This window comes from Lepidothrix coronata, unplaced genomic scaffold, assembly GCF_001604755.1.
Source record: "Lepidothrix coronata isolate B3197 unplaced genomic scaffold, Lepidothrix_coronata-1.0 Scaffold41, whole genome shotgun sequence".
Classification (NCBI taxonomy): Eukaryota; Metazoa; Chordata; class Aves; order Passeriformes; family Pipridae; genus Lepidothrix; species Lepidothrix coronata.
The window spans coordinates 4,094,923-4,108,884 of record NW_016690221.1 but is presented as its reverse complement, the minus strand read 5'-3'; the positions used below and the strand labels follow the sequence as shown (position 1 = coordinate 4,108,884).

Here is a 13,962-nt window from a genome sequence, read left to right as displayed (position 1 = left end):
ACCATTCTGGCACAGGTTGCCCAGCGAAGCTGTGGCTGCGCCATCCCTGGAAGTGTTCAAGGCCAGGTTGGATGGGGCCCTGAGTAAGCTGGTGTAGTGAGTGGCAGCCCTCCCAAGGCAGGGGGGTGGAATGAGACAATCTCTGAAGTCCCTTCCAACCATTCTATTCTTCCCTGAACCATTCTATGACATCCATGATTCTGTGATCCTCTTGGCACCCGCCTCTGAGATATTTATATGTATTCATGAGATTCCCCTCTCAGTCTCCTCTTCTCTAAACAGGTCCAGCTCCCGCAGCCTTTTCACATACGGGAGAGGCTCCAGACCCCTCACCACCTTTGTGGCCTCCGCTGGACCCGCTCCAATAACTGATACAGATTTTCACCTAAAAAGATACTAAACGTGCATCGAATCAACCGCTCGTTTTCACAGAACACGACAGCAGCTATTAATATATATTTATTAGCTCTTACATATCTAAACTGCTGAGTTTAGACACCCAAAAACCCCGGGGGCCCAGCCCCGCAGCCCTCCCCCGCCCGGCCCGGCCCGCGGTTCCCGGGGCGGCCCCGGCTGAGGGCGGAGCGGGGCGGGCGCTCCCCCCCCGCTTCCCGGCGTGCACCGGCGCGGGGCTGCCTGGCCACGTCCCCGGGCCACGTCGCTCGGTGCCCGCTGAGCTTGCGCCATCTTCGCTCCCCGGCTCCGGCTGCGCCGCCGCCTCTGCCGCCGCCGCCATGAACATCTTCCGCCTCACCGGGGACCTGTCCCACCTGGCGGCCATCATCATCCTGCTGCTCAAGATCTGGAAGAGCCGCTCCTGCGCGGGTGCGTGCGGAGGCCGCGGGGCGGGACCGGCCGGGCGGCTCCGGGCCGTGGAGCCCCCCCCCGGGGGGGAGCCCCGCCGGGGGCCGGGCGGCATCGCCCCCGCAGCGCCGTGGCTGCTGCGATCGCCCCCGCGGGGCCGCGCCCCGGGAGGAGCTCGGCGAGCCGGGATGGGGTGGGGGGTCCCGCCGGCCCGGGAGGGGCCGTGGTGGAGCGGGGAGAGGCGGCGAGGGGGGATGACCCCCCTGGGGCGCCCCCGAGGGCACCCGGGGCGGGCGGGCGGGACTGGGGTCGCGCAGGTGAAAAGGGACGGTCGGTCCCTCCGCGAAGGGGAGGGGGCTCTGTCCTCCCCCTGACCTCTCCCCGGCTCGGCCCCCTCCAAATCCAGCACTAGGGAAGCGGGTGGGCAGCCGGGAATGGGGGGGGAAGGAGGAGCCGCATCCCCGCTCGGGGTGGGGGGCGCCGGCGGGAGCTGCCGTTCCCTGAGCGGTGTTGTGGTTACAATTATTTGTACTTTAATCCCTGGGCACCGCTGCTCCGGCCGTGCCCGGGAGGGTCGCTCCTTCCTTATGTAACTCCCCGGCGGCGGGCGAATGAATGGGGAGGCCGGTTTGGAGGAGGGGAGGGGGAGGAATGCGTCCCCCGCGGGGCGGGCAGCCGCCTCCCTCCATCCCTCCATCCCTGCCCGCGCCCGCCGCCGTCGGGGAAGGCGCTGGAGCTCGTTCCTCGCCTTCCCGGGCCCTGCTCGGCCTCTGGGCCGCCCGTATTCCACGACAGCTCCGGGTTTGGAGCGGCGCCGGGAGCCGCTGGCTCGCAGTTCGCAGCCCCCGAAGTTTCCGCGGTCGCGCCTTCCCTCCGCGGCGGCCTCGCTCCCCTTTTGTGCGGGAATTGGACTGTGGTTCGTGCCGGTTTTAGGGCGTTTGTTTGCCTGGCCGGCTGCAGTAGGAAGCTGTAGGACAGAGATTCCAGGCGGGATCGGCGGGCCCGTCTGACGTGGCAGCGGGAGGAGCGCCGGGTCCCGGCCGGGCGAGCCCCGCTCCGCCGCCCCCCGGGTGGGATCGCGGCTGCTCCCCCCCGCTCTGCACGGGCCTGCTCGAATCCCGTGTGCTGCGCGTCGCCCTCTCCCTCCTGGTGTACGGTGTGGTGGTTGGAGGGAATTGCAGGCAGTTCCCATAACTGCAGCATAGCTGATTTCTTTCAGAAAACCGGGAGTTGTTGTCATTCAAAATGGGCATTTCCGTGCTCGGTGTGTTACGTGGGTCGGGCCGCCTGCCCTGCAAATACCGTTTTTGCTGTGCACCGGGGTTTGACTGTGAGCTTGACTTTGCCTTCTCTCCAGTGAGCTGCTCCTTTGTTAGTGAGGGTGATTATTCTTGAAATCAGTTTGCCGTGTGTTGACGTGAGATATTATTCAAATACCAGGTTAGCATTGTTGAGCAGATGTATTCGTAAAGTCTTCAGTTAAAAGCATGAAGAATTAGTTTAAGCTGTAACCTGAAATAACTGCTAATGGGGAAATGAAAGAAATTTACACTACAGGTAAGAGGAAGTACAGGTTCTGTATTGTTTTCACGTCAAGTCATTTGATAATCACTTGATAGTGCAAAGAAAAAAAAAAGTGAATGAATAGTTTTGATTTTTAAAAAGTATATTAATAGCTTTGGTTTTAAACAAACTTAAAGTAAAAACTGTTGTTAACTTTACAAATGAGGTCAGTCAAATGACTCCATGGTCCACATGCAGCAGCAGCACAGAACTATTGTTCCTGTGGTCATGAGGTGCAAGAGCACCTTCCTAATGCATTTACCTGGCTCAGGCTCTAGTGCTTTAGGAATCCTGTCTGGATCTGGCAGGAGAGGGCCTTGCCTTCTTCAGTTCTTCTGTAGGGTTTTGTCCTGTGTTTTACTCGAGAAAGGCAGTTGAGATTACAAACAACAACAGAGTTAATTATCTAAAAACTAAATATCTTTTGTTGTCTGAAGAAGGAAAAAAGACATTCTGATGCGAGTCTAAAATTCAAATAGGGTTTGAGCCAAGAGATTCTTAAGTGACCTTTGTACATGAGGTTATTTACACAGTATAGTACAGTGTGACCTAGTCCCATCTTTCTGCTTAAAAAGTGATCTGATGTTGCTTATCTTAAGTCAGTTGTGATTGAGGATCTCTATTACTAGGGGTTTCTTCAAAGGAAAGCAGATTCACACCAGTCATACAGGAAAGAAAGCTTTTATTACATAGAGCCTTCAGCTCTTCCCTTTCCCAGATTAGCCAGCATTCCTGAACACACACGTGCATGGGCTCTTTCAGTAGGAAATGTCTGTTTCATTCATTTTCCTGAGCAAAAAAAAATGAAACAGGCATGTGTTTATCAAGGATTGATGTTTTTGGAGTCTTCCAGTTCTGCCTGAGTCCTCAGGAGTAAATCCAGATCCATGTTACTGCTGAGATCAGTGTCTGAGGGCTAACAAATTTGTCTAGAGAATACAAACACCTCAAAGAATTTTATTTTTTGCGCTCTGTTCTGTTCCTTGTAATGGTTCTTTGTTGTCAGTTGAGGTTTCTACTGATGAAAACTTCGTAAATATATATTTGCATAAAATATGTTTGTAAAGTCATACAGGACAATAACGCCTAAATTATTACCAGTTAATGTTGAGCAGCTGCTAAGAGCCTCTTCTAGAGGGCTTTCTGCCATTCCTTTACATTGCATGGTTATTAGGGCAGTTTATAAATTAAATAAACTTATACCTCCTGGTTATTGGTGACTGAGGAAATGCGAGCAAACCAGCTGCTGCTGTAACTGTGCACTTTTGCAGCAGCAGAGGCTTAGAAAATAAATCAGGGCTGAACTGTAAGGCTGTGATCCATGAAGAGCTGGCAAAGCACATGGTGCCGACTCCTCTCTTCTGGTTGCATCCGTGTCTGAGGCCTTTGTTCCAAGAGGAGCTCGAAGGCCTGTAAAAGCAGCTGGAGATGAGGGAGACAGCCTGTGCACCTCTGCTGCAACCTGCTGCTTCCTGAAGACACATCAGTCCCCATTTTCTTTTCTAAGAAGAGACTCCTCTAATTGAGGAGAATAGGTGAGGCTGGGCTAATCTGCATTGTGGAGCAGTCTGTGTTTCAGAAGCATTTGACAAACTTAATTGTTTATCTAATTTAGTCAATATATTGAAAAGAGAACAAGGGGAAAGCAAATCAAATTATGATTTCAGAGCTGGCAGGGAAACATTTTGTTGCATGTATAGTTATTTGAGTATCCAGGTTTAAAATTTGGAAAAACGTTTGCCACTCAGCAGGTCAAAAATTATTGATAAGAGCCGTGGAGAATGTAGCAGGTAACTCCATTATTGCTTCACGTCATAATTAGAAAATTTATGAGACTTGAGGAATCCTGTGCTTTCAAATATTGTCATGTACAGACTGTATTTTCTTTCCCATTTCAGGTAAAATTAGATTGTTTGCAGTGCAAATTACTGCCTGAAAATTGATTTGCACATATTGGTCATTTGTCAAGTGTTAAAGGTGACCTGCAGTTGCAAGGCTGAATACTGAAATATGCAAAATACTCTAAAAAAGTAGTGTAGGTAAATATGTAATACTTTTCCCAGGTAGTGTAGCTGTATCTCAGTTTTATGTGTCTACTATTGACCAGATCATACGCTTATGTTGAAGACTTTAGACAGTACTTTGCCATCAGCTGCTGCCAATTTGCCTGTATTTTCTCAAAAACTGCTGCTTTAGTTAGCTTTGGAATATCTTCTCTCTCTTTGAAGGAAAATACTCCTTTTCTCTGTTGAAAAATTTGTCTTCAGAATTAGGTTGGGTTTTTTAACTGAAGGTACAGCATTCTTAATGTTAGTATTTTATTAGCAGAATCAAAGATGGTGTGTTTCTGTGGCTGATGTGAACTTCATACAGAACAAAACTACCTTTTTTCTTTTTATTTTACAAAATCTGTGAAGTTTTCATGGCAAAGTGTGGACTGACTTTCCTTTGGAAAGCTTTAGTTTAAAGATTTTCTGGCTGTGATGTGCAGTTCATAGTAAGTGCTGTACACGCTCCTGAGCTGGGCTGGCTGAGTGCCTCTGCTCGGCCTCTTGCTCCTTACCTGACTCACCAGAGCAAAATGAAGTTGATCAGAAAGTCCTACAATTCCAGCTCTGCTCTCCTCCCTGGCAGTGAAAATCAGCAGAGCTTTTGAATTAAAGTTTCATGCTATGGCTTTTAGCCAAGCTGGAGTGCGGAAGTTGAAGGAATTTTTCCACGTGTGAGGATGGAACAAAAAGGAAAGGTTTGGCTCTTCCAGATTTGAGCCCAGAGCTTGGGAAGAAGAAATAAAAATGGTTTTATTTAGCTCAAGAACTAAGGAATGTTTGTGGGTGTAATAAGAAAGGGAGAAGGAAGTGCATCAAATTAATACAACAGTCTTTACCTACTCCCTCCCTCCATCTTTGCTCATGGTATAGATCTTACTTTCTCCCAGTTTCCTGTCTCTCCATAGGCCTTTGGTTTACACTTTGAACCTTGCCTAGTGTAGTCTAGCCTACATAACTTGAAAATGAGTCTAATCTTGGATTTAGGATGGGTTTCAGGAACATACAGCTATCCTAAAGGTTCAAAAAATCAGTGAAAGTATTGAAAGCCTTAATAAAAATTACAGCTTTGGGGTCGAGGAGGTGAGGCTGCTGATGCCTTAGAGGAATTTGTCAAGTATAGGTATGTCTGTGACAATATATCCAGATCCAAATTTATAGCTGTTACCGATATTTAATGTATCTTACATACCTTATTTTTTTTTTTTTTGCTGTTTACAGTTAGTTACTAAAAGAAAATAGCATGCTAAATAATTTAGTGTAATTACATGCTGTAGTGTGCTGCTGTTCTGTGATCTGTCCAGGTGGATTTCTTTGTCCTGTGGGCTCTGACCTTCGGACAGCATTTCTTGCTGAGAGGTTTTATTGGTGAGTGGTGATGCCGGGGAGCACACCTGGGACAGCCCAGGGTGCTGCTTCAGCTGTCTGTGCAAAGGAGTTTAGGTCAAGAAATGTCAGATGTTTTGGGGTTTTTTTCCTAAATTTTGGGAAATATTTTGTTTGTGGGGTTTTTTTTGGGAGGGGTTGCTTGCAAGTTTTATTCTGCAGCTTTACAGCCTCGTAGCTGTAGATTTTGAGGCATTTGCTGTTCCCCACACTGCAGTTAGGTTGTTCTGTAGGTGGCACGTCAGGCTCACCTCATAGACATTTCACATATGAAAGTTGCCAACAACCCTCTTTTTAATTGTTACTGTTTCAGTTTTCCCGTACTTTATACATAAACATAAAATTCCTTCACTGGGGGCAGCTTATTCCCTGTTCCTTAAGCTGGAGTGAAAAAGGAGTTCAATAACCATAACAGATAGCCTTCTGTTAATTGCTTTATGGCACTGTTATTAAAAGCCTTTATAGAAATATCTCTGTATTAAGGGACAAGGATTTTGAGCCTTGCATCATAACCCTCTCCTACAGAGTATTTTTCCCTCTTGTTTTTTGAACGAGATTTGCATGCTTAGCTGAACAGATTCAATTATTTTCACCCTGGATGACTGAAAACAAGAATAATTGGAATAACAAGATAGAGGCACAGGGTAGGTTGTTTTGTTCCCCTGCTGTGACACACCACCACATCAGTATTATGGAGAGATGCTTCAGCCCAGTTTTCAGAAGCTTTCAGTGACTGAATTGTGCAAAGCTTTTATGCTTCTAACTCAGCTCTAGTGCCTGAAGTTAAGTACAAACATTTTGACACTGGGGCTCTGGCCTAGAATCAAAAGTTGCTTTGAAGATGCAATGTAGATGTCTGACATTTTAGCTCACTTCTCTCTCTTAAAAATTTTGTTATAGCACATAGTAGCATCTGGTTTTGACTGTTTGTTATTTTTCCCACCATGTGGTCAATTAAGTTTCTGAATTGAATTGCCTGTTTTCACACTACTAAGCTATTTGGGCTTTTAGTTATGTTTGTACACCTTGGAAGCTTGGAATTTGTCCTAATTGTGTAATCAGCTTGCACAGCAATAAAGGCTATATCCTTTCTCATCCTCAGCATCAAGTGTTTTAAAGCACATCATCACTTTTTGAATAATCAGTTATTTCCTTTATCACTTTAGGTATTTCTGGGAAAAGCCAGCTTCTGTTTGCACTGGTCTTCACTACCCGTTACCTGGACCTCTTCACTTCATTCATTTCATTGTATAACACATCTATGAAGGTAGAGTATACTGAAGAGTTAGAAAAGCTAGTGGTGTTGCTTGCAGAGTGCATAATTTCATTAATAAAAGCTTCTTTAAATGGCCCACTGCACAGTTGTTACAGAATAAGCTAAGATGGGCTTTGGATAAAGAATGTGGAAGATGGACTCAAAACCCTGGGGTTTTTTTCCACACTCTGCATGCAGCTTTTAAAACCTGTTTGTATGGGGACTGTGACACTTAGAACAAGTGTTATTTTGGTTATTGAAAATAAAAGCTTTTGGGAGAATGGCTGAAATAAATTATATTTCTCAATTGAGACATTAGAGCATAAGTAAATCTCTTTTTATCCACTACAAGGTAAATTAGTATTCAGAATGCACTGCCAGAATTGCAGCCAGTGTCTGGTCAGAGGCTGATCAGAGGTTGACGGGAGCACTCTCTTAGGAATGTCGCTTCCATGAGATTATACCCTGTTCACTTGCCCACTGAATGTTAGGGAGCCTCAGTTTGGGGTTGTTATTTCTTATTTAGTCCTGCAATTCTCATACTGAGTACAAAAAACTAAAGCAGTAATCTGTGAGAGTGCAGCATATTTGTAGCACCAGTTCAGACTGGTGCATTTGTGGCACCAGAGCAGGCGCTTTTTTAATCCAGTTCCTTTATTCATGGATTTTCTTGATGCTTTTCAGCTTTAATTCCGAGGATAGTGTAACTTTGCCAGGAGGAAAGACTTAGATAATCAGTAATGTAACATGTGCGGAAGAATTAGGGGAATAATACTGTAAAATAAAATTTTGAATGTTAAACTCACACTTCTAACAAATCATGTGTATGCCTAAGTTTCAATATTGACAGTCTAGATGAAGAGCTGTGGGTTAAAATATTCTTGAAACACAAGCTTTTTCCATATGTAATTTCTGAGACTACTGAAAGGTACTGTTGGTGCACCAGAGGAGCCCCTTGGGGGGTTTTGCAGTTTATGTATTGGTTGTGATTTGGGGTCATAACCATGTCTTCATTTTGCAGCCTTTCTGACTAGAAATGGAATGAATGTGGGAAATGACACTTGTGATACTCAACTTCACACTAAACTGAGTCTTTCCAGTAATTAAAGAGTGGTCCTCTGTTCAAATCCAATATTAACTTGCAAAATGGAAGCTTCTATTGCAGTTTCTAAGTTTACTGCTTAGAAAGGCTTTTGGACATAAGTGTCTTTTCAGCCCATTACTGCAGTGTGAAGATGAAGCTTGAGTGTCCCAACACAACTTCTTGTTCTATCTCCATGTATTTAGGAGTCTATAGGAACTGCTACAGATCAGCTTACCCAGGGCGTAAAGTGATGAACTTTCTAATCTGAAGAAAATACTGTTATTTGCAGCAAAAAAAAGTTGTTAATTTCTCTAGAGTTGGGGTTTTCTTCAGTATTTTTTGAGAAGTATTAGTTAACCTACAGGTACCAACTTGCTATATTTGTCTGGCACTGATTGTCAGATATTTAGGAAAGTTAGTTTCTTCTGTGTTCCAGGAATATATACAGAACTACACAGATTGACCCCATCTGCTTTTCTTAATGACCTGCAGACTATTTTTTGTTATTTGTAGCATTCTCTATTTTACAGTTTCCTTTTCATGGTACCTGTCGCTGAGTATTGGATGCATTTCTGCCAGTGCACTCTGCAGACATTTTTCTAACATTCTTTTAATTTGGTATCTTTAAAAATGAAATCTTGTTGAGTGTCATGAAGAAATTTGTAATATAAGGAGTTTGGATCCATTCACACTATCTTAATGTCTTCTATGACCATACAAATTGCTATTAGTTTACACCTGTAGTAGGAGTTCCCTGTATCCTGTCCTTTATCTTTTATCTCCAGTCAATTGGGGTGCTCATGTAGCAGAGCATTTGGATTCTGTGTTCCTTAATACAGGATTTGCATCATTTTGTTAATGTGAGCAGAGCTTTTAGTGATTAATAGCATCTGCAAACAGTGGGCTTCCTAATCAGTTATTTTTCAGTTGTAAAGAACCCATATTTAATGTGATAAATGGTGTGGAATATTTAATCTTTGTGATGAAACTGAGGCAGAAACTAAACTATTTGTCTAGTCTGCTGTACTGTGTTGACTCCAGGACAGTGTGAGCTCTGTCCTGATGGTGGCAGATTGACCTTTAGAAAGTCATAAATTCTCTCTGGTTCTGTTTTCTCATCTGTAAAATGAGGCTTTTTGCTTTTTCCACGGGGAATAGCTATGAAGTCTACTGTACCAGAACCATTAAAAATGGTAACGTTAGACATTCAGCTCAAACTGAATTCTGGTTAGCTGCTTCTCAGTTTGTTAGTTTTGCAGCTTTTGTGCCTTGTTGGTTGGCGAACAGTGTCCACTTGCTGCTCTTCAGATTTTAGAGGTGTTTAAAGGTCTAATGGAAATCAGCTAATTTGTGATATGTTAAATGGCTGAGTCTGAATGGGGCTTGTTGAATAAGTTTTTAATTGCCACATGAGCTACACCACGCTGGGCTTTTTGAAAGGCCCCTTCCATCATTACTGCATGGATGCATCTGCACATTTTTAACGTAAATGTTTGGGGCCAGTGCTTCCCTTGCAGTTGCAGAAGGGGTATTCCTTCCCCAGTCACTTCTTAGTTCTGTCTACTCAGGAAGGGGTCTTCAAAGCACCTTTGGACAGTCACTTCAACCAGAGTCAGGTGATGCCTTTAAAGCAACAAAACCAGTAGAGCCCAGAGTCACTGGTGTTGACAAAGTTAAATACCACCAACACCCTGCAAAATCATATAAACAAACAATGCAACCAACCAGAACAGACCACACTTACTCCTCTTAGTGCCTGGGGATATTGTTGTTCAGGGAGTTCGATCTGTTCCTACAACCTCTATGGATTGTTTTGGTTTTTGTTTCTTTTCTTTCCTTGCTCTCCAGCTTATCTACATCGCCTGCTCGTACGCCACCGTGTACCTGATCTACATGAAGTTCAAGGCCACCTACGATGGAAACCATGACACCTTCCGAGTGGAGTTCCTGATCGTTCCTGTTGGTGGGCTCTCGTTCCTTGTCAATCATGACTTCTCTCCTCTGGAGGTGAGTTGATTGTGGGCAGGAGATTGTATTTTTTTTCCTGAAAATATTCAGAACGTGAAGATGAGCGTTTTTAGGCTGACGGAGGAATGGTGTTTAGTAGGTTCAGGCTAATCCTTTCCTTAATGCATCTGTGGAGTGTAGATGTCTGTGCAAATTAAGGACATCTCGGGAGACCAGCATTATTATCAACATTGGTTATTTTATTAAGCAGAAGACTGTATTTTTCCCAGTATATTAGTGGTTATATTAATGGTTATATTAATTCAAAGGTGTCCTTCCTTTTGTTTTGTCTCTAAAAGAAATGCCCCAGAATTCAGTTTGTGAATAGTTAGTGCCACCTGGTGAAAACAAAAGGAATTAGAATACTTCTTAAATTTTGTAGAACTGCAAATGGTCTTGAGTGTTAGAAAGAATTGCATTGTATTTGAAGTGCAGCTGTGCGTTTTCCTGACAGAAAAATTATATTAAAAATGTAATTAAGAGTTCAAACAGGTAATTTTTCCCATGAAATAGAGAGTAACTTCAGATGCTTATTTTAAGTGGACTGAGCTTCATTTGAAGCTTTATTAGTTACACAATTCTATTAGAGAGTAAAGGAAATTGAATTGCAGCACTTTGAGACATTACTTTAAAAACCTGTTCTGTATTAACTCATTCTTTAAACCAGTAGATAAAAGGTGAAAGAACGTGAGGAGGGAAAGCATTTCATCTTCTCTGCAGCTTTTCACAGCACCAGCTCTGTAAGCTGTATTTCATGGTACTGTGACTCCTGAGCTGAATGCACACAGGTTTCCTCGTGAGTGAACCTGTGTGTGCCAGCTCACTGCACAGCTGCTTTGGAGAGAGTGTTCTGTGCCAGGAAAGTTCCCTCGTGCCATCCTGTGGTTGACTATGAAGCTTTCACTTAGTTTTTCCTGTACCTAAAAAGTTTGCCAAAATAATGTACCTGTATGAGCAGGTATTCATTCATAACATTGCTAGAGAGTGAAAAGTCAAGCCAAGTCAAATGTTTTCTGTCCTTCTCTTATCAGTAAGGCACTTGAATAAACGTGCGGGTTTTTTCCTTTCAGATACTGTGGACCTTCTCCATCTATCTCGAATCGGTTGCTATTCTCCCTCAACTTTTTATGATCAGCAAAACTGGGGAAGCAGAGACCATCACTACTCACTATCTTTTCTTCTTGGGTCTGTACCGTGCCTTGTACTTAGTCAACTGGATTTGGCGCTACTATTTTGAGGGATTTTTTGACCTCATAGCTGTTGTTGCTGGTGTGGTCCAGACCGTTCTGTACTGTGACTTCTTCTATTTGTATGTTACAAAAGGTAAGTAGCGCAGTAACCTCCAGCTTCAGGTTGTGGAATGTAGCAATTAATATGTTCGTAGGGATCTGCTGTATTGGCATTACAAGGTTGTTGATTCTGTGTGTAAATTATTGCTGAAATCTCCTTAATTTATCAAGTGTGCTTTCTGCTATTGTGGGGCATTTCTGAGGACTGTTTTTGTGTATAGGTAGAATATAAATGTGTAAATGATCTGGTGAACTTACAGAAAAACTTAAAGTAAGTAGGGCTAAATACATGTTGCAGTTGCCTTCCATTGATAAGCATGAACGTCCTGCTTCTCCTGACCACCTGCACTGTCATGTGCAGATCCCAGGCTTACAGACACCTTTCTCGGTGGTTTAAATGCCTTGGGAATCCAAAGAGTTTGGGATGTTTCTGTTTGTGCTGATTGTAGAAGCAGTCACTTCTGCTGGGGGCATTAGTAATTCTGCCCTTGCTCACACTCCACCTTCCATTATGGAACTGCAAAGCTATGTGGGGCTGTGTTACTTTAGTCATAACTCTTAAGAGACCATGATCATGGGCTGGTATGTCCTATGAGGGTGAAAAGTGGGAATTCCAGGGTGCCACAAGAGGGCAAGATTAGGATTGCTGTTGATTCTACTTTTACCAGTATGTGTTAAAGAGAGGCAGCTTAGGAGGACCGTCTGCAGTGTACCCATCTCATAACAAAGGGACTCTGTGTGATGGGGTTTGGTCCCTTTGACGTTTCAGCAGCGTGTGCTTCTCTTGCATCACAGCTTTGGTTTGCTAACTGCTTTCTTTCCTACTTTTCCTTACAGTACTCAAGGGAAAGAAGCTCAGTTTGCCAGCGTAAGTGCCAAAACATCACCAGCATCTGTCCTTTTGGATGCTTGGACAGAACAATCCTTATCACAAGCAAAGGCGAAGATGCTTGAGACAGAAAGTCAGAAACACAGCTCTTTATAGTGCAGGTAGTCATCAGCGGCTCTGTAAGAACGGAGGAAAAACAACCAGCAGATTTCTGTTTGATGCATCTTGCCTTTATCTTTTTTATTACTATGTATAAAGATTTTTTACATAAAGAAACTTATACTGTATTAATAAATTCAGTGTATGGTTTCAATTGGAATAGTTCCAAAAGTGAGATTTTTGTGAGATTGTTTATGACCAGGAACAAGTGCAAACGTTTTTTTAATTTTCAAGATTTTCTTTGAAATGACTGATTTTTTTTTTTCCTTTTTTTTTTGTTTTTCAGTGCACAGATATGTGCATCCTTGATGGATGGTAGTCATCTGTTCTTTCCCTTTGATTCAATTTTCATTCCACTATATTTATTTTTTTTTCCAAAAGGCGAATATATGTCAACTCTAAATCTGAAACCACCGATGTTTGATGTGATGTGCTGGTGCCCAGTCTTTGTGCCATCTGCTGACATGGAGTTCCTTATTCAAAATATCTGTTGGTGCCAGAAGGGGAACAGTCACATTTCGTAGTTGTTCCCCTTCTAAAACAGACTGATGGCAAGAGGGCAATGAGGAAATCGCTTCAGGCCACAAGGATGGGCCTTTTCCTGTTCTGCCATGATGTTTGGGAAGGTAATCCTAATAATGAAAGCACTTGGCAGTGCAGGTTGTGAAGGGTAAGAGGTGCACTTGTATTGATTGGTGGCACGTGTTTGTGACTGTATTGTTTGTTCAGGAAAAGAGGGTTAAATATCTTGGATGTGTACAGCCCTGCTACACCATTACAGCTATAGAACTGGGAGACTTGTAAGTTGATTGCAGTAATCTGTAGGTGATCATTTTAAACAATATCTACATTTTCTTTTTAATGAATGCTTTATAAGCAACTTCCATGTTCAGCTTCAAGTGGTTTTCAATGTCACTTTTGGACAATTAATATTTTTTTTATAAACTTTTCAAAATCAGCAGCACCAGTTACCATTCTTCATCCTTTAAATGATTCCCTTTTTTTACTGAGCTGTTGCATGATTTATCCTGTGTTACCATCCTCAATAAACACTTTATGAAATGGTGAAAACATTTTGGTTATTTTTTTTTTTCATTCCTGAGTGTGAAATTTTTGTTACCCTGGGTGAAAAGTTGTTGTGTGGGTGAGTTGCTTAATGTCATTGTTTGCAGTATTGAAATACGAATTTTTTATGGGTGTGAGGGGCATAACCACTGGTGGAAGAAGCGATTGTGGCTCCAGCCTTGTGCAGAGGAGGGTTCGGTACTTGTGTTTTATCTTCAAGAAAGTGTTTATCTTCTCTGAGTGAGTTTGCCATCATTGTCTCCCTCGGCAGTGATGGTTCTCGTTCGTAACCCCAGGTGAGTAGTGTTTATGTGCAGTGTGGGTGCTGAGGCGCTGCAGTCTCCACTATCTCAGATGCGACGCCGAGCAGCCCAGGTGCTCAAAAAACAGATGTGTCCCTGTGGTGAAATACAAGAGCGTGATCCTGGTAGGAGCCACGGGTGTGTGTGTTGGTCCGAGGGAGCTCATTGCCC

At 43.6% G+C, this 13,962-nt stretch overlaps 1 protein-coding gene across 1 annotated transcript; it reads left to right on the top strand.

Moving 5' to 3' along the window:
- Positions 1 to 616: 616 nt before the first annotated feature.
- KDELR2 (KDEL endoplasmic reticulum protein retention receptor 2) lies at positions 617 to 13,497 on the top strand. Its single transcript, XM_017813571.1, has 5 exons — positions 617 to 825; positions 6,968 to 7,068; positions 9,989 to 10,147; positions 11,218 to 11,470; positions 12,274 to 13,497. Exons 1-5 carry the CDS (start codon positions 735 to 737, stop codon positions 12,306 to 12,308), a joined length of 639 nt encoding a protein of 212 aa, XP_017669060.1. The 5' UTR covers positions 617 to 734; the 3' UTR covers positions 12,309 to 13,497.
- The last annotated feature ends 465 nt before the right edge of the window (positions 13,498 to 13,962 follow it).

What these genes read in the sequence shown, in the direction of transcription:
- KDELR2 (XM_017813571.1), top strand. Translation starts at nt 735, where the DNA reads ATGAACATCTTCCGCCTCACCGGGGACCTGTCCCACCTGGCGGCCATC. An exon ending in GAAGAGCCGCTCCTGCGCGG is followed by an intron (nt 826 to 6,967) that starts GTGCGTGCGGAG and finishes TTATCACTTTAG; the next exon opens with GTATTTCTGGGAAAAGCCAG. An exon ending in TGTATAACACATCTATGAAG is followed by an intron (nt 7,069 to 9,988) that starts GTAGAGTATACT and finishes CTTGCTCTCCAG; the next exon opens with CTTATCTACATCGCCTGCTC.